Source organism: Callorhinus ursinus, unplaced genomic scaffold (assembly GCF_003265705.2).
Source record: "Callorhinus ursinus isolate GAN/ISIS: 27379988/994484 unplaced genomic scaffold, GSC_fseal_2.0 scaffold34, whole genome shotgun sequence".
NCBI lineage: Eukaryota > Metazoa > Chordata > Mammalia > Carnivora > Otariidae > Callorhinus > Callorhinus ursinus.
The window spans coordinates 6,468,305-6,492,726 of NW_027397096.1; the positions used below are offsets into that span (position 1 = coordinate 6,468,305).

The following is a 24,422-nucleotide window of genomic DNA, read 5'->3' on the forward strand; positions in this document are numbered from 1 at the left end:
AGGTGAGGGTATCAGCTGAGGTGAGGGTTATCAGCTGAGGTGAGGGTTATCAGCTGAGGTGAGGGTATCAGCGTCTCACTCTTCCTTTTAGCACTTCTGGCTTCCCTCCAGCTCCCGCCTCCTGTCATCCTTGGGGGTTGAGAAGGCTTCTTTTGTAACAGCTCTGACGATGAGCTCTTGATTTCACCTCCAGGAGGGGCTTCTGGCCCAATGTCCCTCTCTCAGTCAGGACGGCCCCAGCTACCGGGTGCTCCGGGCAGGTATCAGTCCTCTCTTTCCCTTCCACCCTACGTGAGCCCTGTCACTGTGATCCCCCAAATGTGTCCTCAACATCTCCCCTGCGAAAATGCTGGCGCAGGCGACCACCTTCTCTTTCTTGGACCAGCCACATCAAGCCCTTGTCCTGCTACAATCCATCCTCTACAAAACGGCCAGAGTGATTTTTTTTCTGGAACATAAATCAGCTTATATCACTCCCCTTGCAAAAAAACAGTCTCTCCCTACAGCCTCCTTCCCGTTGTCCACAAGGCCTTAAAGGATCTGCCCTGGGACCTAACTTCCCTTCCCTGCTCTCTCCCCTCCTCATTCACACTGCTCCAATGGGACTGGCTCTTATCAGACCACCACAGAGAAATACTGTTTTAGGGCCTTTGCTCTTCTACTCGGTAACACCCCAGATCTTGTCCTTCTCATTATTCACATCCTAACTGGAGTGTCACTCCCTCTGAGAGGTCTTCCCTGTGAGCAAAGCAACTTCCTATCTCCAGCTGTGCTTTGTCATCATGTCGTCTTATTTTATCTTCTCCATAGACTCTAGACATTATCTTACTTATTTACATGTGTTCATTGCTTACCCCCCTTTCTAGAATGTGAGTGCCAAGGGCTGTTTTGTTCACTGTCTCTATCCCCATCACCTACAGCAGTGCCCAGAACATAGAAGGCGTTAAAAAAATATTAATATAATCAACTCATGTTTTGTAACGTAACTAAGGCTTCTATACTTTGTCTAAGATTAAGTCCAAAAGCTGGAAACCAAGCAGTGCTTTATTATTGCAATCAGGTAATTATTATTCACTACTTAATGAAGTACTTAAGTAATAACCCCAAATATGTTCTCTCTTGACTGTTTTCTCCCCCTGTGGAATTGACAATTGCCTTTTCTCTTTTATGATGGTCTTGCCTTTTAAGGAGAGAATAAAACCCTTGGAATCCCCCTTTCCCCAGGTCCCATTCACTGAAGCCCTTGCCCAGAGCTAGACTGATGGCTCAAAAAGTCTACACCACCAGCTCCCACTTGGACTTTGTTTCCCTCCTGATTTGGATCTACTGTCTCTTGGCTCACATATCTTCCTCTTTCTTCTTTTATTACCATAGTTTGTTGGAATATATCCTCAGAACATTTCCTAAGAAAGGATGTATGAAAACGCCCTGCTTTTCTGATTTTTTTCCCCCCTTGTTCATTTTGGCTTTTTGTTTTGTTTTGTTTTCCTTTTCTTTCTTCCTTCCCTCTTTCCTCCCTCCCTCCCTCCCTTTCTTTTTTTAACTTCACACTGGACTGATACTTCGGCTGGGTAAAGAATTATATAGGTCGACAATACTTTCTCCTCAGGGCTTTAAAAACAATTTTCCATTGTCTTTTAGCACCCAGTATAAGTGCTGAGAATTCACATTTATTCAGTTTTAGGTATAATTTCAGTCCCAATTAAGACTTCCCACGAAAGAAGTCTTACTGTCTTCTGTCTCCATCTGTCTACTGTAAACAGTAGGACTGTTTACAGTAGACAGAGGGAACACAATTGTATCAGTCCTGGCAAGGAATGATTACTCAGACTGACGCATACAAGATGAAATTGTGTAAGGCTGGCAAATTCAATGGAATTAGTTTAAATTATAATATGTTAAGTAAATCAGTTCAATCTTATTTCCTCCAAAATATAGGCAGTGCCCCTACAAATTGTTCCTTGATCAGGCTACATACATGCCTTCCTGTAAGTCTTCCCTAATACTTTTCTTAGCAAACCTCTTTATTTCCAGCACCCCCAGTCCACCTTCATGGCCCCAGGCACAACTGTAACCGCTTCCCATTATCCATTTGCACACTTGGTGTGGTAAGGAACAGGGTGTTGCTTACTGCTGTATCTCTGGCATCTAACTTTCCTGTGAAGGCCTGGCATTTTTTGAGCTGGGCTCATTATTAGAGACTGAGGAAATGAAAGCAAAGGCATACAAGATGAGCTGCAGTTGAAGTCCTGGGAAAAATCAAGAAGCTTATCCCTGTGGAGCTTTTTAGGCTCCCGGTCCTAACTTAAAGCCAGTGGCTTTCAGAGATCATGAGCTTTGGAGTCAGAGAACTTGAATTTGACTCTGCTCTGTCATGTATTAGCTATGTCATCTTGGGTAAATCGCTCATATGTTCTGTTTTTATTTATTTTTATTTTTAAAATTTTAATTCATTTATAGGTTCTGAACCCCACTTTCTTCCTGTAAAATGGGTAAGTATGTCTCCTTTGTTGTAGTCACTTTGAAGAGTAAATCAGATAATTTATCTGAATAAACGGGCGCAATATTAGGACCTTAAGGAGTAGCTGTTACTATTATTGTTATGAATAAAAGCAATAAAAAGTTGACACATAGAAATCAAAGGTAAAGCACCAATTTTGATGAAAAAAAAATCCAGTTTATATTCTGTCACGTAAGACTAAAGCATGATGAAGATATTTTAGGGTAAAACTGAAATAATTAACACGGATCTAAATGATCTGAGGTTCCTTTTGGTCCAGACCCAATGTCCTTCACATTCCCTGCATTTCCACCCCCTACCACCATCGGTTCATCTGGTCTATATAGCTTAACCCATTAAAAAATCTTTAGGCAGGAGCCTCAGGCTACAAAGTCTTATATTCGATTTCTTTTGTATCCTTTTACTTACCGATGAAAATTTTGAATGCGTGAAATAGAAATTAATAAGGTTATTATCAGTCTTACACTTAGAATACGTTTTGTTTGGCTAAATAGCATCAAATCTACATGTGGTGTGACTGTACACAACACGGAAAGTGATTTTGGGGGTGACTTATGGATACCGATCTTACTATTTTAGCCTTATTGGATGTGGTGAGTGCTCTGTCTGCTCAGGAGGCCTCCTCTTTCCATTTCATACCATGGCCTTTACTCACCGTTCCCTCTGGGGTGGTCTTCTCCTAACTTTGTTTTCTCTCTGTTCTCTTTTTAGGGTTCCTGTTCCTTTGCTTTGGAGTTTGCCCAGATGGCTGCCCCTCAGAGAAATGACAGCTGGACTGAAGGGTCAGGAAAGAATTTGTCACACAGTCTGGAGAATTCCCAGGATGACTCTCTGCTCAACTACCCCTAGTGGCCATCAGCCCAGAGGGTTCATGTACCCGTGGCAAGGAGAAAGAAAATGGACCTTTTTAAAAGGCAGATTCCTATTATGTGTAACACTGAGGAAGCATCTTTTTATTTGGGTTTGTGGTCAATCAATGCCCTCATCCGAGAGACGTGGCAACAGTGGAGGGGTGCAGAAACAAGGCAGACAGGAACCTCAAAGCCACAAAAAGCCTTATATTTGATTCTTTTTTACCTACTAAAGGGAATCCACTAATAGAATCCGAGAACAAAACTGCAGTAATTTAGCTCATTGCTAGGTAGATCAGGGGTGAGTCAGGGAGAAGGAAGAGGAAGCATGTCAAAATGTCTATTTTCTCAAGTGTGCAAGACAAATAACAATGCAGAGCTCACAAGGTAGCTACTCTGTCCTAGTGGCTATTTAGGTTCCAAGTCCTGGGACCGATGGCAAGTTTTTAAAGCTTTACATTTAAAGGAACCTGGGTTCCCTGACCCTCTTATTCTTCTGTCCAGGATGGACTCAACAAAGGGCAGCCCACTTAGGACCTGTATGAGCCAACTGCCAAGGCTTTCTTAGGACACTGTGATGTTCTAACTCTAATCTTGTATAAAATAAAGATGAAAACATTTTCTAACAGTACAATAAAGAAAATTCTGTAATACATATCAAAAACACCTCAGACCCTGGTCAGGATATCAAAACCACCCAACCAGGCTAAATATGATGGTAGTCCGTGTGCCTAAGAAACGTGCTTCTGTGGGTTAATATCCGTATTTTCTCAATCTGATCAACATCAGCTTTGGTTTATTATTGCCACTCTTTGGAAAAGAGTAAGTGAGGGGCGCCTGGCTGGCTCAGCTGGAAGAACATGCAACTCTTGATCTTGGGGTCGAGTTTGAGCCCCACGCTGGGTGTAGAGACTACTTAAATAAGTATTTGGAAAAAAATTTATTAAAAAGAATAAGTGATTCAGAGCAGAGATAATGTGTGATATCTAACAATTAATTAAGACTTGTCAGATGCTTGGATGTTTATTTTATACCTTTCATTTTGCCAAAGGTATACTTTCAGGCTTGAGTTCTGCTCTTCTGAACAGATGCCTATTATTTAACTAACAACAACGGTAAGTTTATTTACCAAGGAGTCACAGTCTAGTCACAAAATAGTGAATAATATGACTGAGATTCCACTTGTGAGAGCTGAAAACAGAGCCTAAATAAGAATCTAACAGATGGAACTCTCAACATTCAGAAACAAGTTTCAAAGAGACCTCGAGTTACCTGTTAGAATGCTCAGGTTTATAAAACAGAAGAAATGGTTGGCAGAAACTGTACCTAAGAAGGTAACAGAACACAGCTTTGAAATCTCGTATACATGAAATAAGTTCCTTGGTAAAACTATCTCCCTTTGTGAGCGGTCCTAAGTTCTTTTTTTCAACCATATGAGAGGTCCAATAAACCACCATCAAATGACGGGGGGGGGGTCCCAGGGGCAGTGAGTCTCAAGGGCATCAGAATCCCTATGTGCAGGGGTTTAAGAACTGAAGCCCGGTCTTCTCAGGACCCCCAGCTACTTCCCAATTACAGAATCACTGCTTTGACAGCTGGTAGAATAACCACTGCAGGACCTTGCTGACCTGGGAATCAGGATGAGCTGGCTGAGTTTGGGACACATCTCCTACAACTGGCTTTTCAGGTTCTCGCCTACACGACAGGTGCTGGGAGCTGGTCTTCTTAAACTTGTGCGGTATAAACAATTAAACTTTTGAGTTTAAAATCACAGAATTTAGCATCAAAAGAGACGCTAATATCTTAAAGATCAGACTATACTTTCATACAATCTTTCTTATAATTTTCTTTTTTCCCCAACAATTTGGCTTTTGCCACCAACAGTTTACTAAAGGCACTTCCAAAGGCTGCTAAGTCAAATGGACTTTTCTGGGGTCTGAATCCCCTTTCCTGCTGAGGCACTTGACCATGGTGACTCTGCCCAAGCATCCTCCTATCTTTCTGAGCTTCCGTCCGTGAAATCCAGGAATCCCCTAGGCCTCCAGCCTGACCCCTCTTCTCACACTCTGCGTGTTCTCCGTGGTGACTTCCTTTGACTTTGGCATCAAACTCTAAATTAAAGTGCCTTCAAGTCCTTGACAATCCGGTCCTTCTTACCTCCCTTTCTGGTAGTTTTTCCTTGCCACTCCCCTCCACCTAGCCACTGCACTGGACTCCCGCTCACTGTTCTTATACAGGGCCTGTGTATTTTCAAGTATTTCCTTTAAGGCTTTGTTCCTGCTTTCTTCTGCCCCAAATACACTGCCCCTTTCCCCTGCACATCCCTCCCCAGGCACCAGATCCGAGGTCCACACTTATTAACAACGGTATTGAGGTATCACTGACATACAATAAACTCTGCATATTTAACGTATGTAATCTGACAGGTTTTGAGGTGTGGATGTACCCATGAAAGCAGCACTGCGCTCAACATACCCATCACCTCCCGACGTTTCCTGTGCCCCTTTGCGATCCCGTCTCCCTGCCCCTCCCCACTCACTCTCCCTTCTCAGACAACCACTAATCTGCTTCCTGCTACTATGGATTAATTCGTATTTCCTAGAGTTTTATATAAATGAAATCATATGGTATGTACACTTTTCAGGTGGGCCTCTTTCATCAAGCATTCATTTTGCAAGGAATTTTGAAGTTCATAGTGTGTATACACAGTTCATTTTTCTCACTGCTGGGTAGGAGTCCACGGTCTGGACAGACAGCAGTTTGCTTCTCCGTTCACCTGTTAATGGACCTTTGGATTTTTCCTGGTGTCTGGCTGTTGCAAATAAAGCTGCTCTGAATATCTGTGTATAGGTTTGTATGTGGCTGTTTACTTTCATTTCCTGCAGCGGCAGGACTGAAATAGATGGCAGGTGTGTGTTCAACTTTTAAAAAAACTGTCCTGTTTTCCAAAATGATATTGTGAAAGTGATGATACAAATTATTCAATTAATACAATTATCCCAAATGGACAATACAGTTATCCAATAGTACTGAATCCTATTTTAGGGAGAAAGCATTCAGTCTTTCATTATTAAATATGATACTGGCTTGACATTTTTCATAAATGCCCTTCATCAGATTAAGGAAGTTACTTCTGTTATCAGTCTGCTGGGAGTTTTATCAGAAATGTACATTGAATTTTGTCAAATGCTTTTTCTGCATCTATTGAAATGTCATATGGTTTTTCCTTTTAGTTTATTTACATGGTGAATTACATATATTGATTTTTGAATGTTAAATCATCCTCAGATGAATCTCACTTGGTCATATGTATTATTCAGTTTTCATATTGTTGAATTTGATTTTTCCTTCTATATACTGCTAGAGTGGAACACTAAATTTTCCTTAGATTTTTTTTTCACATCTCCCTGCCCAGTGAGTATTGCTGTAGTTCTGTCTTTTCTTGTGATATTTTTTTGTCTGGTTTTAGTATCAGGATAAGGCTGGCCTCATGGGATGAGTTGGGAAGGATCTCAATTTTCTGGAAGAGCTTGTACAAAATTCATATTATTTCTGCCTTAAGAGTATAGAATTCACCAGTGAGGCCATCTGAACTTGTGAGTTTTCTTTGTGGGAAAGTTTTGACTGCTAATTCAATTTCTTGAATAGACACAGAACTATTCTGGTTATTTATTTCTTCTTGTGTGACCTCTGATAGTCTGTGCCTTTTAAGGAATTTGTCCATTTCATCTAAGCTACCAGACTTATGGGCATAAAATATTAATAAAGATATATCCTGGTTATCTTTTTAATAGCCACAGAATCTGTATGCAAGTCCCATCTTGACATTGGTGATTTGTGTCTTCTGTTTTTCCTCATCATCTGACTAGATGCTTATCAATTTTATTTTGGTCTCCTTGATATTTGCTTTCATTTTTCTATTTCATTGATTTCAGCTCTGATCTTTATTATTTTCTTTCTTCCATTTTCTTTGGTCCAATTTGCTGTTGTTTTCCCAGTTACTTGAAAAGGAAGCTGAGGTTACTGATTTGAGACCTTTCTTCTTTTCTAGTCTAGGTATTTAGTGCTATAAATTTCCATCTAAGTATGCTTTTAGAAGCATGACACAAATTTTGATATGTTGTGTTTTCATCTTAATGCAGTTCAAAATACTTTTTATCCTTCCTTTTAATTACCTCTTTGACCCACTGGTTACTCTGAAGTGTGTTATTTAGCTTCCAATTATTTAGGGATTTATCAGAGATCTTTTTATTATTTCATGATGGCAGGGATCTCAGAATCTGTTATATTAATTGTGACTTGTGTCATGGCTCAGACAGAATATAGTTTATCTTGGCAAATGTGTACTTGAAAAGAATGTGGGTTCTGATGTTGTTAGGTCCTATAAATGTTAATTAGGTCAATTCGGTTACTTATTTTCTGTTGATTTGTTCTATCAACTGTTGAGAGAGGGGTACTGAACTTGCCAGTGATAACTGTGGATTTGTCCATTTTCCCTTGCAGATCAGTTTTGATTCCTATATTTCGAAACTCTCTTATTAGAGGCATAAACATTTAGGTTTGTTATATTCTCTTCATGAATTGACCCATATTACTTTGTTACTGCTATTTTTAAAACAGATAATTATCTTTTAAAAAGAATGAAATAACAAGGAAAGAATTTTATATATTTACTCATGTAGCTCTTATTTCTAATTGTTCTTTAATCATTTGTGGAGATCTATATTCTCATGTGGTATATTTTTATTCTGTCTAAAGGATTTCCTTTAACATTTCTTGTACTGTGAGTCTACTGGTAAGGAATTTTTTCAGTTTCTCTGTCTCTGAAAAGTCTTGAATTCATCTTCATTTTATTTTTTATTTTCTTTTTAGAGAGAGAGAGTGTGTCGGGGGGGGATGAGGGGCAGAGGGAGAGGGAGAGAGAGAATCTTGAGCAGGCTCCATCCCCAGTGTGGAGCCCAATGTGGGGCTTGATCTCACAACCCTGAGATCATGACCTGAGCTGAAATCAAGAGTCAGAGGCTTAACCAACTGAGCCATCCAGGCGCCCCTCATCTTCATTTTTGAGAGCTATTATTGCTTGATATAGAATTACAGGTTGACAGTTTTTTCCCTAAGTACTTCAAAGATGTTGTTCTGGGGCATCTGGCTGGCTCAGTCAGAGGAACATGAGATGCTTGATCTCAGGGTTGTGGGTTCAAGCCCCATGCTGGGTGTAGAGATTACTAAAAAAATAAACTTAAAACAAACAAACAAAAGATGTTGTTCCACTGTTTTCTTGCTTTCATTGTTACTGACAAGAAATCTGCAACACCTTGTCAGTAACATCCCGCCAAGCAGGAAGCCCAATGCTGGGCTCAATCCCAGGACGCTGGGATCATGACCTGAGCTGAAGGCAGACACTTAACGACTGAGCCACCCAGGCGCCCCTCTTTAAATATTTTTTTTTTTAAAGATTTTATTTATTTATTTGACAGAGAGAGACAGTGAGAGCAGGAACACAAGCAGGGGGAGTGGGAGAGGGAGAAGCAGGCTTCCCGCTGAGCAGGGAGCCCAATGTGGGACTCGATCCCAGGACCCTGGGATCATGACCTGAGCCGAAGGCAGACGCTTAACGACTGAGCCACCCAGGCACCCTCCTTTAAATATTCTTGAGCTTTTTCTGGGTTGAAGTTATTTGGAAATAATTTCATCTTTTTTTTTTTAAGATTTTATTTATTTATTTTAGAGAGTGAGAGTGCATGTGCACGAGCAGGGGTGAGGGGGAGAGGCAGAGGCAGAGGGAGAATCAGACTCCCCACTGAGCAGGGAGCCCCTCATATGGGGCCTGATCCCAGGACCTTGAGATCATGATCTGAGCTGAAGACCTATGCTTGACTGACTGAGACACTCAGGTGTCCCTTGATCTTATTTTTTTTTTTTTTAAGTTTTCATTTATTTATTTTTAGTAATCTCTACACCCAACAGGGGCTCAAACTCACCACCCCAAGATCAAGAGTCTCAAGCTCTACTGACTGAGCCAGCTAGGTGCCCCAGTTTGATCTTTTTGGATCTAGCTTTTAAGATTTATCAGAGGAAACCAGAGCAGTGCTAAGCCTAGGGCCAATTATTCCCCACTACTGAAGCAAGACCCTTGTATGTACTATACTCAGTGCCCTGTGAATGATGAGGTTCCCCAGTCTGGCTACTGGGAACAGAAACTACTCTTCACTCTCTGTGATGCCAGGCATTGTTACTGCTAACCTTTTTGTACTGTTCTTTTGTTCTCAGGTAGTGTTCTAAATACACATGCACTGATCAGTACTCAGATGAATACGTCAGGGATCCCTGCAGGTCTCCAGAGTTCTCTGTGTAACTCTCTCCTGTTACCCTGTCCTGCAAAGTTCTGTGGCCTTAGTCTCCCAGGTTCCACGATGGTTCTCTCCCTCCTTCTGCCATGGCCTGCATATTCCCTCAAGGCAGTAAGCTGGGGCAACCGTAGGGCCCATCTCATTTGCTTGTTGTTTTTCATGAATCATCATCCTTTATTGTCTGATACCCAGTATCTTGGAAATGACTGTTTCATGTATTTTGTCTGCTTATGGATGCATCAGAAAGGAGAGTAAATCTCATCCTTATTACTCCATCTTGGCTAGAAGTGCAAGTCTGCCATTTTAACTTGGAGATCTCTTTTTAAAAAGCCTAGTACAAATGCCACTTCTCTTTGATGAGGCTTCTCCAGAACATTTTCCCCATCTCTTTCTCCCATCAAGAGACATACCCTGACCTCTGTGCTTTAAGTTACTTTCTCTATACTTCTACAAACTTATTATGAGTTATACACTAGTCTCCCTCAATAGACCACCAACTTCTTGAGGGAGAGAGAATACTTCATGTATTCCCATGCCATAAGATGATGTCTGATGTGTGACTGAACCTCAAGAAATATTTTTTTCCCCTTGTTTTCTATGGTGCTGGCTAACCAACCCTTTCATTTTTACCATCTTACTCGTTTGTAAGTGTACAATTCAGTAGTGTGAAGTTTATTTACAGTGTTGGGAAACACTGCCAGGACTTTTTCATCATTATGTGAACAGAAATATATATATATTTTAACTGAATGAACAAATTTGGTGCAAACCTTTAATCTTACACATAAACCGTAGAACAAAAAAGGTTGATCTGTTCAAGACCTTAGAGCTAGCTGGTGGCAGAGCTAGGCCAGAAGCCACACGGCCTGTTTCCTGTCAAATACTCATTTCTACTAGGTCTGTTAATTTCACGCATATGCTAAACAGAGAAGACCAAGAACTGTTTTGTATCAGAGAAGCCTCAGATATGGAAAGCCAGAAGTTACTAATTCTGAATGGCATAATTTAGCTAGGCTGGGCTTGTTTTCCCTTTCTTTTTTTTTCCCCTTCATTTCTTTTGGTCAGCAAGCAATACAGTATCCTTTGACAAATTGTTCCCCGATTTTTTTTTCTGACAATTTCTCTGAGTCATCTAGTAATATAAGCTGCTTTCCTTTTCTATTTCGTACCAAAATTTCTTTTCTCTTTAGAGCCTCAGTTGGATTCTTTTCATTTTTCTATGATATCTCTAGGCCTGATACCCTTCCTCCTAAGACTGTGATATAACTCCTTGCTTCATTTGGTAATGATTCTATCTTACCAAAGATGGTGCATGGATTGAGATGATTTTTTTTTTCCACTATGAACATTTTATGTGAATCTATATATGTTACTAGTTGCTTTGTTTCTGGGAGAAAAGATATTCTAAAATAATCTCATAACTTTAAAATATATTATTTTTTTTGTTTTTCACATTTAAAATGACAATTATAGAATATGTGCCATTTCATCATTTTTGAGACAAGTTGAAAAGAAGTCTGAGTCCTTCTTACTGCCGTTGTGCTCCTTTACAGGCCTCACAGCTAAGGAGACAGCTATTCAGTCCAGAGGCTCTTGCACAAAAGGTGCATATGGATTCTGTTGGGTTCCTTCTCCCACTCTCCCTGTTCCCAGTGAGAATCCATTTCTCAGCCTTTCAGCTGGGGAGCGGCTGATGCCCACAGCCTCTAGTTGTGGTTTTGAAGTCTTTTACTTATTCTGCAGCTGCCGATCTGAGCAGGAATCCCTACATCTCGTGTCCCTGTCAGCTTACTGACAAGGGGAGTCTGAAATTACCTGTAGTTCTTCAGTTGTTAAAAAGAAGTAAACAAAAAGTTGCAACCCCTAGCATACAGCGTGCCCAGGGCTCTCCTGGTAGCTCTCTTAGTTTCTGATTTAATATCTGGAAATCCCTATTCACTTCTGTCCCCAGATGTTTTACATTGCTTAGAGCTGTAATCTTGTAACCCGTACAGGAGAGAGGTATTCCTAAAGGGAAGGAAATTGTAACAGGGTTCTTCCTTTCTTTCCTATACAAGGAGGGCTCCATCACCACCTTCTGGTTGGCAAGAGGAAGGGCCGGAAGTGTCCTACAGCTGGTGGGCCCCGGCAGCCAGCCTTGGCAGTCACTGGTGACCTACTGGGGGTCCTCTCAGTGCCAGGCTCTGTTCTGAACACGAGGGCAACTGCAGCCAACAACAGAAGCGTAGTCCCTGCTGACATGGGGCCTGCATTCTAGTTGGAATACATGTGATAAAGAACCGAGTAAAGATAGTGTCACAGTTGGAGATGAGAGCTGGGGGAAAAGTTAAGCAGGGCGGGGGGACAGGGAGCGCTTGGGGCGCGGTGAACTGCTGTTCTCTAACAAGACGGTCAGCAAAGGCCTGATGAGGTGACATGTGAGCAGAGGTGAAGGATGTCCCTCTCAGTGGGCCTGGGGCTGAGCAACATTTCCAGTTTCCAGTACTATGGGAGGTCGGGATCTCTTTCTGTGTTTTCACATGTGTATCTATCCTGGGAGGCAGAGGATGGTGAATTTTGGCCACTCACTTTTCTCCTGCCATCAATGAGATGCCTTCAGTAATTATAATTTTAAATGGCCCAAACTCCTCCTAATCATAATCTCTAGCCTCTATAGTTGGCTACCTACATTATTTTCACTTATCTTTACTTAATATTTTAAGTTGTTATGTACAACCTCTCTCCACACTGCAGTATCCTCTGCTATGATTAGTAACCCGGCATTCAAGGAAAGCACTCTGGGAATACAGATCAGGGGAACACATGAGAAGGCGTATTTGGGGTCAGGGTCAGGGACAGAGGAGAAGGAGACACACACGGGAGCGGTGGGGAGGCAGTGAGCAGTGGCTGTCGGACCTCTGGTCAGGAGGCCTCCTTTCCCCAGCCCCCCGCCTGTACTCCCCGGGGCCAGACCAATGGCCTGCTTATTGGTCTGAGTCTAGCCCTGAGTTAAAAGAACAGAAGCAACGGCACTCTTTTTATTAAGCAGATATTAAAGATACTGTTTACGAAAAACAAGAAGCAGACAGCACTGACTTCTGGCTCTCATCCACAGAAAAAGAAAAGGAAAAAGAAGTTTCTATGCCTGAGACTGGGGTTACACCATCCAGACAGGCAAATGCCTGGACAGCTGCTTAGGGCAGATGGGTCCTCTGATGGCTCAGTATCGCAGGGTTTCTGGTGACTCTGCAGCCCCGGCAGCCGACGTGAGACCATCTGTTCGCCAGTGGGCAGGAAAGCTCCCTACCAGCAGGTCGCCGCTGCTGAGGCTGAGACACAAGCCAAACACCAAGCCAGCCATCTTCATAACCGCTGCAGAGCAGACCGGCCTGGCACACTCTGGCCCGGCTGCCACCGAGGAGGAGACCTGGCCCTGGGCCCACGTGCCCTCGACAACAGGGCCACATGCAAGGAGGATATTCGCAGAGGCTTTCTGTTTGGTTGGCGGTTTATTTTTATCTTTTTTTTTTTTTTACTTCAAAAAAATTTTGTTTGTTTTTATGTGAGTATAGTTGACACACAATGTTACATTTAGTTTCAGGTGTATCCAAGAGATTTTTATTTGGGTTTTTTTCAAAGTATTCAGATGCTATGAGATAGATCATTCACTCAGAAGGTTCTTTTGTTCTTGTCTACTTCTCTGAACAGGAAAAGAAAATAACCATGAATTCAGAGCCACCTATAATAGGCCTCAAAACCAGCTGCCACTTGTTTATTATTAAAATGAAGAAGATTTTTAGAGAAGTAACATACATTTATTGCAAAAGGTTTAGAGTGAAAAAATAAACAAATCTCCCTCCTTCCCTTCTCCCAGTACCTATCTCCCCTTCCCCCTCCAGAGAGAGACAGTGTTACCCATTTCCTGCAATCAGAAATTGTCTATAATACATACTCATATATGAATACACATATTATATACATACACGTCCTTACAGCTTTCTTATTGGCTGTATTTAAAATGAACAAAGGCATTTTTAAAAAAGACTTTGTTTTTAAGTAGGATCCATGCCTAATGTGGGGCTCAAACTCACAACTCCAAGATCAAGAGTCACATACTCTACGCACTGAGCCAGTCGGGCGCCCCTAAAATAAACCAGGGCATATGAAAGCCTCTGAGAAGAACCACAGTAAAGAAGCCTGTTTCACTCCCTTAGCATACTATCTACTGGTCTTTGACCTGGGGTCCCCTCCCTCCCCTCTGGTGTAATTTCTGGTCTGTGGAATAGAGCCAGGACTCGCTGCTCCGGCTATATCAGGTGTTTCTGGACAGGTCTGTGCTTCAGCTGTCCTTTAAATTTTTTTTTAATGTAAAGATAATTCCCATATTTTTCTTTATTTGCCTTTCCTTATTTTCTTTGTTCCTTCTTTTCATATTGCCTATGCATGGTTCTCTTGATCTTTTCTTTCTGGTTTATTATTTGCTTTGGGGGGGCAGCTATTCGCTGAAATGCAGTTCTTGAAGAGATGAGGGTACCAGGTAGGGTGGTCCTATAAGCTTCAGTTCAGGCTGTGACCTCACACCACGTCAACCTCTCTCCACACTGCAGTATCCTCTGCGTGAGGCCGCTTCTTCCCTCAGCTGGGTATGTCCTTTCTCTTTACCCTCCTTCCTACACGGGGGTCAGCATGACTTAGAATAAGTTTCTTTAGGCCCCAGGCACTCTTGGATCAATTTGGGGGCATTTTATTTCGGATTAAAAAAATCTCCACATGAAAGTGGGACTGGAGTATAATTTTCTTTTCTTGTGCTATCCTTATTTGTTTTGGGTATAGCACTGTGTTGGCCTAACAAAATATGATGCCCAAATCTCCATCTCCAAATTAATTTTTTTTTCAAAATTTTTTACTTGTTCCTCTTGTCTCTGAAACTTGGTTGGAATGTTGCTCATAGATTTTTAAATCCTAAATCCTCTCTTTTAAAAAATTTTATTTATTTATTTGACAGAGAGAGATAGTGAGAGAGGGAACACAAGTAGGGGGAGTGGGAGAGACCAGGGAGCCCGATGCGGGGCTTGATCCCAGGACCCTGGGATCATGACCTGAGCAGAAGGCAGATGCTTAATGACTGAGCCACCCAGGCGCCCCTTTATAAATTTTTAATGGTGACACAGATCTAGTTTATCAATGGTACATTTTGTTATTTTGATCCCTTTCCTTCTGACTTCTAACCAGAGAACCTCTCAGAATGTTCTTCAGGAAAATTATCTGGGAGATAAAATATTGGTTTGAACTTAAATCCCTCTAATCTGTGGATTTCCACAATTAACCCAGGTACAAATAAGATCATGTGCCACATCACTACTTGTAAAACACAATATAATTTTCAAAGTTACACCAATGATATGATACTTGACAATAAAGGAAAACAGAACAGAAATCAAATTAACCTTTCCTAAAGAAGTCAACAACAAGTTGATGACTAATACTAAGTCAAAATTCCAAGCCTGAATTTTCTGGGGGCTGGGAGGAGGGATTTTATCTCTTATCTATACTTGACCTTTTATTCACAGAATAGGAACATCCAGAATAAATTATAAAAAATCTAGCGTTTTGACAGCCTTCATCTCTTCCTTCCATTTATAATTTTAAAAGACATTTAAAATTCTTCCATATATTAAAGATAGGAGGGACTGCAACTAGAAATGTTATCTCAGAATGCATATGTGAGGGAGAGAAAGCAATTGACAGTTCTAGAACCAGGTTCACATTTTCTGTCACTTACAGAAGTATTTTTTTTTTGATGTAGTGTTCCATGATTCATTGTTTGTGCGTAACACCCAGTGCTCCACGCAGAATGTGCCCTCCTTAATACCCATCACCAGGCTAGCCCATCCCCCCACCCCCCTCCCCTCTAAAACCCTCTGTTTCTCAGAGTCCATCGTCTCTCATGGTTGGTCTCCCCCTCCCATGTCTCCCCCTTCATTCTTCCCCTCCTGCTATCTTCTTCATTGCATTATTTGTTTCAGAGGTACAGATCCTTACAGAAGTATTTTAACAGGAGTTGGAATTTGCTAAACAAGGACCCGGATTGAGAAAAATACTTTAATTTCCCAGGCGAAGAAAACTATTCATTAGTACAGGCATCCAAATTAAAATCCCTTGAATTATCCTTACTTTGCTAGAACTAAATAGTAAGAGGAAGATAAGCCTGCTAATTCGAGTGGCAGGCATTACTGGAGAGATGCCTTTGCCAGGTCTTCCCCTTCCATTCTAAATGCCTCAGTATTTCTCTTCCCTCTCTTTGGCAGACGGAAGGGAATTTTTCAAAGGCCTATCTGTTTACCATTATTTCGGGGTAATTCCTTAGTTAGATTCTTATTTTTTTCCACCAGGTGACCATTACACATTTTTTTTTTTTTTAATTTACACCATTGAAAAACATTTAACTACACAGGTAAAGATCTACTTCGATCTAGAGTACAAGGTTTAATAACAAAACAAACGGTCTGTGCAGTGCACTTCTAAAGTTATACTGCACACGTTGGTCCGCAAAAATGAACACAGTCGAATTAGACAGGGGGGACATCTGATTCTAAAGATGTCTTTGCTTAGAAAAAGAAAAGCTATGTCTAAACTAAAGAAAAAACCACTACTAATAAAGAAGACTTGATTACTTCTGGCAACTTAGGAAGTGTCGTGTAGGAAGAAATGGAACTGGAGACTGGACTCATTTCTCAGTCACTGAGTTTTGAGAAGTGGTTTTTCCCTGGCATCAGGGTGGTGGGGAGGCAGAGACAGTCTGCCACAGTGGGAAGAAGATCTGCCTTTGGAGTCAGAAACACCCTACCCCAAATACTCCATGATGTCCCACAAGGAAGGAAAACTCCATCTCTAAAGCAATTCCAATAAGTAACCAGACAAAATCACTCCCCTGCTTAAAATGATCATTCACTGGTCCACAGTGCCCTCTGGGTCTGTGCTGTGTATATTTCTCACATCACTGTTCAAAACACTCCCCCTCCCCCACCCCCCGGCCGACATCATCTAGGTTTACTGTGACTATGCCATGTGCTACCCAAACTCCATGTTTTTGTATAGGTTGTTGCCTCTCTCAGAAATTCCTTTAGTCTTCATGAACAATATGTCATCTTAAACCTGTCTTCTAATTTATATTCACATTAGACACACTCACTGATTATATTTGGAATAAACGAGAAGCTGTGACAATAAGAATATAAAGTCATTTTTCTGTCTTAACTACATTTGGATTGGCAATGAAGAAATCACTGGTGGGGAAATCTCTCATTGTTGGTTCAGCTGGAGGCTGGAAAAGTAGAGGCTCATTCCCAGTCTTGAAACTACGCCTGGATGCTAATTTTGCCTTCTGTGAAACAGATGATTTAAGTTGTTCTTATAAAGGAAAGTAACTCAGTACACTGAAATTGGCCCAATACAAGTTCAGTGAGAATTATGATGAAAGATTTCATATGCTCAAGACGTGCCTCAGTTACAAAAATCAAGCTTTACCTCTTGAAATGATTCACCAGGACTCCAACAAGTTCTCCAATTCGACTCTCATGGGTTGGTTGTTTGCTGAAGAGGCAGACAATGAGGTCTTTGTTGTCTTTTGTATGGAACACTACAAGTTGGTCCTTTCCATTGGAGACGCTCAGACCAGTCAACTGCAAAGGGACAAAGCGTGGAAAAATATTAGAATGGTTCTCCAAAGAATACATTTAAAAATACATTTTGTAATTTAATAATTGTTTTTGATCAGTGACCCTGATCCAAGGCTTATGGAACAAGAAAGATGGAAGGAAATAATAAAGAGAAGACTAAAAACTAGTGAAACTGAAAACAGAAAAATAAAGAGAAAAATCAGTGAAAACAACAAGCTGGTTCTTTCAAAGGACCAATAAAATTGTTAAGCCTCTAGTCTGAGAATAAAAGTGAGACGACCTAATTACCAATATGGAATGAAGGAGGGGATAGCACTACAGACCACACAGACATTAAAAGGACAACAAGGAAATATTTTCAACAACTCTGTGTACATAAATTCAAGAACTTGAATGAAATCGAATAATTCCTTGAAAGCCACAAACTACCAAAACTCAGCCAAGAAGAAATAGATAACCTGAGTATTGCTTTATCTACTGAAGAAATTAAATTTGTGGTTAGAAACCTTTTGAAAAAAGATGTGCCTGGGGTGGCTCAGTCACTTAAGCATCTGACTTCGGCTCAGGGCATGATCTTGGGGTCCTGGGATCAAGCCCTGCAGCAGGCTCCACACTCAGTGGGGTGTCTGCTTCTCCCTCTCCCTCTGTCCCTCCCCTGGTTCATGCCCTCTCTCTCAAATAAATAAATACAATAAAAAAAAAAACTTTCGAAAAAGAAAACTCCAGGTTCAGATGGTTTCACTGGTGAATTCTACCAAAGGTTTAAAGAAGAAATAACACCAATTCTCCATATCTCTTCTTAAGGGGAAGGGAACACTTTGTAACTCATCTTATGAGGCCAGCATTATCCTGACATCAAAAAAAGGTAAAGGCAGTACAAGAAAACTGTAAATCAATATCCCATAGCCTTCATCAACATGAATGTAAGAACGGCCAACAAAATATCAACAAACTGAATCCAACAATATAAAGAACAATAATATATAATGACCAGGTGGAGTTTATCTAAGAAATGCGAAGCTAGTTCAATATTCAATAATTAATCAATGTAATCCATTGTTGCAACAGAATACATAAGGCACATGATCATATCACTTGATGTGGAAAAAGTGATGAGGGATAGAAGCAGAAAAATGTTCACCTTTAGCCCAGAAGGCTGACCTATACCCTGCATAGTTTAGATAAGGATCAGATACGTGCCGGTTGTTACATTCTTAAAGGGTCTCACAACTCCCTATACACCTCACTGATAGTTATTATCAAACTGAATGAGAAGCACCAGAGAAATCTTGTGGAAGTAGTTTCACAAGTAGAAATTCAAAGAAATTTTTTTAATTTTTTTGAAGATTTTATTTTTAGTTAATCTCTACACCCAACGTGGGGCTCAAACTCACAACCCCAAGAACAAGAGTTGCACGCTCTACTGACTCAGCCAGCCAGGCGCCCCTTGAAGAAACATTTATGAGCTAATCCTCCCTGCACGTGTCCTCCCCCTTGAGCACTAAAGCATCTACCCACCCGTTTCATACAGCAAATGTGCACCTCTTTCTGCCCATGGGTCCTGTCCCCGTGCTATTTAAATAAGCTTACTAAGGGACACATTGGTGGCTCAGTCGGTTGGTCATCTGACTCTTGATTTCGGCTCAGGTCATGATCTCAGGGTTGTGAGATGGAGCCCCGTGTGGGGCTCTGCACTCAGTGGGGAGTCTGCTTGAGATTCTCTCTCCCTCTCCCTCTGCCCCTCCACCCCACCGTGTGCTATCACACTCTCAAGTATATGGATAAATCGTAAAAAAAAAAAAAAAAAAAAAAAGACTTACTAAGTTGCACTGTAAAATGTCTGAAGAATTCTTTCTTGGCCATTGCACTCCATGATCCGCCAACAACCCGCATGGTGATTGTGGAGGGAATCTAAGAGCCTCGGTGTGACTTGTTAAGTCCCTTTTATTCCCCCAGTCTCTACTTGTTCTTTTCCAGAGATGTCCTGAACAGTATGACCCTTCTGAATGTGTTTTGTCCTAGGGCTTAGGAGAAAACCTCTTGCCTGTGGCTGTACTATGGGGAAGACAAACTCCTGCTGCCTGACATCAAAATGTCAACAAATCGAATCCAACAATATAAAGAACAGTATCTTGGCCATGATGGTGCTGGGCTCAGAAACCAGACCCTCCTTGTTTTACCTGTTCTTTCAATACCTGCATTCTTCTCAGTCACAGGAAGGCCATACATGTCATTAGGATGGCCGTACATTTGAAGACTCCCATGTAAGGTTTCCTCCTAAATAACCTGGTGTGATCTCTCAATGAGCATAAAATCTAAGATACATCTGACCATGTGCTTCCCAAAAGGGACCAGTGGGAGCTATTACCCAGTTGAGACATCCACCCAAAGGGGGACCGCTCCCTTGGGGCTGGATCATGGATAATGCTCTTGAGAAAGTTGCTCAGATTAGATAGGAGTGCCATACTTTTGGTGTTTCATGTCTCTCATTTGTCCTTCCCCATGGGGCTGTTTGGTACTCTCCAACCTGCTCTCAGATTGTAAGCACTTCTACCTTGGGTATATATATCTAAGATATATATATCCAAGCTAGAAGTACTTATGCTTAATATGGTATAGAATAGCTGCCCCCTCTTAACAAAGGCCATGGCCTTTACCCCATCCATTAATACTAGATCTAGAGGCTTAAAAGGGTATTATTATTCGTTGCTAAATATATCAACCTCCCCAAATGGAAAGAGGCAGCCCCAATCTCTGTGGTGATTCAGTCCATTCACCAGCACCTACTGTAGTCTAGGATGTTGCAGGGAAGTGAAGGGAGGTCAACATCCCTTCTCAGGTAGTACAAAGGTGTCAGAGTGGTCCAGATCAGAGACACCTCCTGCCACTCTGAAACCCAGGAGCCTTTAGTAATACTCCTGATGGGATGCCACTTGGAAGCTGAGAAGGATTTTGGTAATGGACTACTAATTAGTTAATGTACTATCCTCGTTTTGTAGGAATTAACTATGGGATCAGCTTCCTTGATCCCAAAGGATTCTCCTTTGGGCTGTCTCCTAACACAAGGGAGTCAATTTGGACAAGAGGATTTAAAGAAGAAGTGCCTCCTCTTCTTCTGTAATGATGCTTGGCCTCAATAATCTCTGAAGGATGATAAACCCAAAAAGGCCCATTAATGGGTCTTTAAGGTTCAATACTATTTATCCATTGGAACTTTTTGTAGGTGGCAGGGAAAATGGACTGAGATCCCATAGGGTCAGGCCATTATGGCCCTGTACCAAATCCCTGATCTGTCCAGACTCCTTTAGGGGCTCGAGGACACTCGTCTCCTCACCTCTACTCAATCCACCATCAGCTAACCACCTCCTGTTAACCCACTACCTTCCCTGTGTTTTGTCGTTTTTTGTGTGCTCCCCTCCCTTGTCTCTCTTGTAAACAGGTTGTTGCCAAGATCCTGTATATGTCTTCCTCTTTTTCCTGAGTTACTGGTCTGATCTTTGTTTGCTTCTTCTTTTGTGCAACAGATCTGGAATATATCTTGAGAGGACTGGATGAACGTTGCCTGACTCTTGTTGTTTGGGGGGAGTTTTCTCCCTCACTCATTTCCGGGGTTAGTTGTCTGGTAAGTATACCTTGGGATGGGGACCTTAAGGAACATTCCCAAGAAGCCGCTGAAACTCTTTTCACTTCAGGGAGGTTCCCTGTCTTCTCCGGCCCAACAGGGACTGCCTATTTTCACTTTCTGTTGGTCGAAAGAAAATGTGTGTCTCTTCACCTGTCCGAGATGACAAGCTTTAGGACCAGGAGTCCTTTTTCTCTGCCCTCTGGGCTTTTATCTGCTTCTAGCCTTGCTGGTGGCACCTCACCTCTTCTGCCTCTACCTCCCCCTCCTCCTGTTTCTGCACCACCTTGGGCACAGATTACATAACCAGCTCCTGTACCATCATCTTCTGTACCTCTGCCCCCCGCCCCCACCCCCCCCGGCTATCAAGAAGTGAAGAGAATCCCTCTCTGAACTCAAACCACCCACTTCAGATTTCCCCACTGGTGTCCCGGATAAATACTGACAGTGGGGAACAAACTGATTCACTTTTAGTGGACCCTGGTGTAACATATTTGGTATTTCAGCTAATTTAAATTTGTTAGTTTAATTAGGTAGAACATGTCTTTAGAATTATCAGCATTAAATATAAAACTTTTATTCTACCAAGGTTTACTGAAGGTCACATAAGCTCTTGTTATCTCTGTTGCAATTTGTCAGCAAAAAGGTGACTTAAATGATGGTTAATTTTGTCTCAAAGTATTTGTGGGTAACTGTTAAAACAAGTAGGGTGAATAAATGAAAGGCTCATAAGTAAAACTTTTAAATAGCTTTCAAAATTTTTGGTAACCTGGAACTTTGAAGTTTTGCTAAATTAAATGATGAATTGGATTGAATTCATTGGATATCTAAGTCTTTCCCAAATAAATACTAAAGCACTGTTTACTAAACGTAGGTTTGTGCTTTTGGCTTCTTACCATGGAGAAACTGAGGATACTTGGGTCTATTGGTAAGCATGGTTTTAGAAATTATGAAATGTGTTCATAAATCTCATATATAAAGAATCCTGGTATAAGAGACTCTTCCCAATTGGTTACTACTTAATTTTCTCTGGAGATTAAGGTTTCTAAGAGTTAGAATTCTGCTAAATGTAATTAAGACTGATGGAAATAAGGAAAGCAACTCTGTCTTCAGGAAAGTAGGGGACACATGAGAAAGATATAAGGAATGGGAATACCTTTTGTTGAGGGAAGAAGAAATTCTGTCCTAGAATGAGACTAGTTAGAGAAAAGGCTTAGGACAAAATCTGAATGAAAAAGAAAGTTGTAGAATGTTTGTGAAGGGAAATAATTTTATGTATGGTCAGGGCTAAGATTGAAATGAATGGATTTTATTTTTTAAAAATTATTTTAAGAGATTCTTTTTTTTTTAAAGATTTTATTTATTTGACAGACACAGCAAGAGAAGGAACACAAGCAGTGGGGAGTGGGAGAGGGACAAGCAGGCTTCCCGCCCAGCAAGGAGCCCAACGCGGGGCTTGATCCCAGGACCCTGGGATCATGACCTGAGCCAAAGGCAGACGCGTAACGACTGAGCCACCCAGGCGCCCGAAATGAATGGATTTTTTTTTTTTTAAAGATTTTACTTATTTATTTGAGAGAGAGAGCACATGAGAGGGGGGAGGGTCAGAGGGCGAAGCTGACTCCCTGCTGTGCAGGGAGCCCAATGCGGGACTCGATCCAGGGACTCCAGGATCATGACCTGAGCCGAAGGCAGTCGCTTAACCAACTGAGCCACCCAGGCGCCCTGGAAATGAATGGATTTTAAAAGTATACCAGTACAAGGGGCGCCTGGGTAGCTCAGTTGGTTGAGCATCCAACTCTTGATTTCGGCTCAGCTCATGATCTCAGGGTCATGGGATTGAGCCTCACAGCAGGCTCTGCGCTCAGTGGGGAGTCTGCTTGAGATTCTCTCTCCCTCTTCCCTTGTCCCTCCCCTGGCTTGTGTGCCTACCCGCTCACTCTCTCACTATCTCACTCTCTCTCTCTAATAAATAAATTAATCTTTAAGAAAAAAAGGAATTCTGCTTTTCTCCTTGTTAAAAAGACAAAGTTTTCTTGGACTGTTGGTCTGCTCTTCATAAGAAAATGTAAACAGAGTTTTTCACCTTTTCTTTATTCTATGTTTTGTCTTTATCAGGTCTTTGATTACTTAAGAAGGTTAAAACTTCTCAATGTTAAAGGAGCTAAGTTTTGCTAACAACCATAGAGCTTCACGTAGAATCTCTTACTGCCAGCTTGGTTAAATTTAAATATTAAATTTATAATGATCTGTAATCCTATTTAGGCATGTGCTTAGAACTTTCTGAGGGTTTTATCCAACTTCCCAGAGATTTGGATTGTAAATGAAGTCTTTTTGCCTAATTAGACTTGTTTATTTGGTATGTTAAGTTACATGGGAAGCACTGTCAAACAAATGATGATAAATCTTCTTAGGTTATGCTGTATGGGTAAATGCTTACCTGTTCCAGAAATTAATGAAATTCCTAAAGTTTTAATATGTTCTGGTATAAGGTCATCACTTGAAATTTTAATTATTAAAATGCTATGTGTCACAGGAATAACTAACTACATTTCCTTGTCAGCTACTCTATAATGAACTCTCATATCAGATCTTCAACCATGTCTATTTTTGAGTCTTTTGTCATTTATAGTTATTGTTTTGATGCTCTTGTGGAATGAGTTTTGTCTTCAAGGAGATTCAGGAAAAGGACTTTTTACAAACAGAGGTTTTTGATATCTTTAAAATCTTTTTAAAGATTTTATTTGAGAGAGAGAGAGTGCGTGCGCGCAGTGGGAAGGGGCAGAGGGAGAAGAAGACTCCCTGCTGAGCAGGACCCCGGAATCATGACCTGAGCCAAGGCAGACGCTTAACCGACTGAGCCACCCAGGCGCCCGGTTTCTTTAAAATCTTAAAACTAAAATGGGTCAGAATATCCAAAACTAACAGAAAAAGCTGTATCCAAACAACTAGAATTAGTAATATGGGGCTAAATTGAGGAAAATGATTATAGTTTTTGTGACTCTTATTTGAAACACTGCTGGTTCTCTAAGGTTTGCTTTTCCAGATTTAAGGAAACTTTCTCTTAAGATTTATGGAAATGTGATAAAGTATTCCTTTGTGAACAAATTGAAACATTTAATTCTTCTCTTTACTGGAACCCTCCGGAATTCAAGCTCTCAGTAAGTATTCTTTCTTTCATGGCAATTACAGTTATTTGCATAAGTTCAATAAGAATCTGTTCTCCTATCGTTTCTCAGTCTTTTGGCTAAAGATCAAGTGAAGAATCTGTTTTCCTTGTAGGTTCCTCAAAAAGTTAAAAATAGAACTACCCTATGGCCAGCAATCACACTACTAGGTATTTACCCAAAGAATACAAAAATACTAATTCAAAGGGATACATGCACTCTGATGTTTACAGCAGCATTATCCACAGGAGCC

At 41.1% G+C, this 24,422-nt stretch overlaps 1 protein-coding gene across 3 annotated transcripts in view; it reads right to left on the reverse strand.

Moving 5' to 3' along the window:
* MYO1D (myosin ID) overlaps positions 1–24,422 on the reverse strand; it is a 349,377-nt gene that overhangs the window by 64,756 nt on the left and 260,199 nt on the right. For all 3 annotated transcript variants that reach the window (XM_025851229.2, XM_073879410.1, XM_073879409.1), the window contains one exon: positions 17,229–17,383. In XM_025851229.2, coding sequence (XP_025707014.1) covers positions 17,229–17,383 — 155 coding nt within the window. The remainder of the gene's footprint in view (positions 1–17,228; positions 17,384–24,422) is intronic.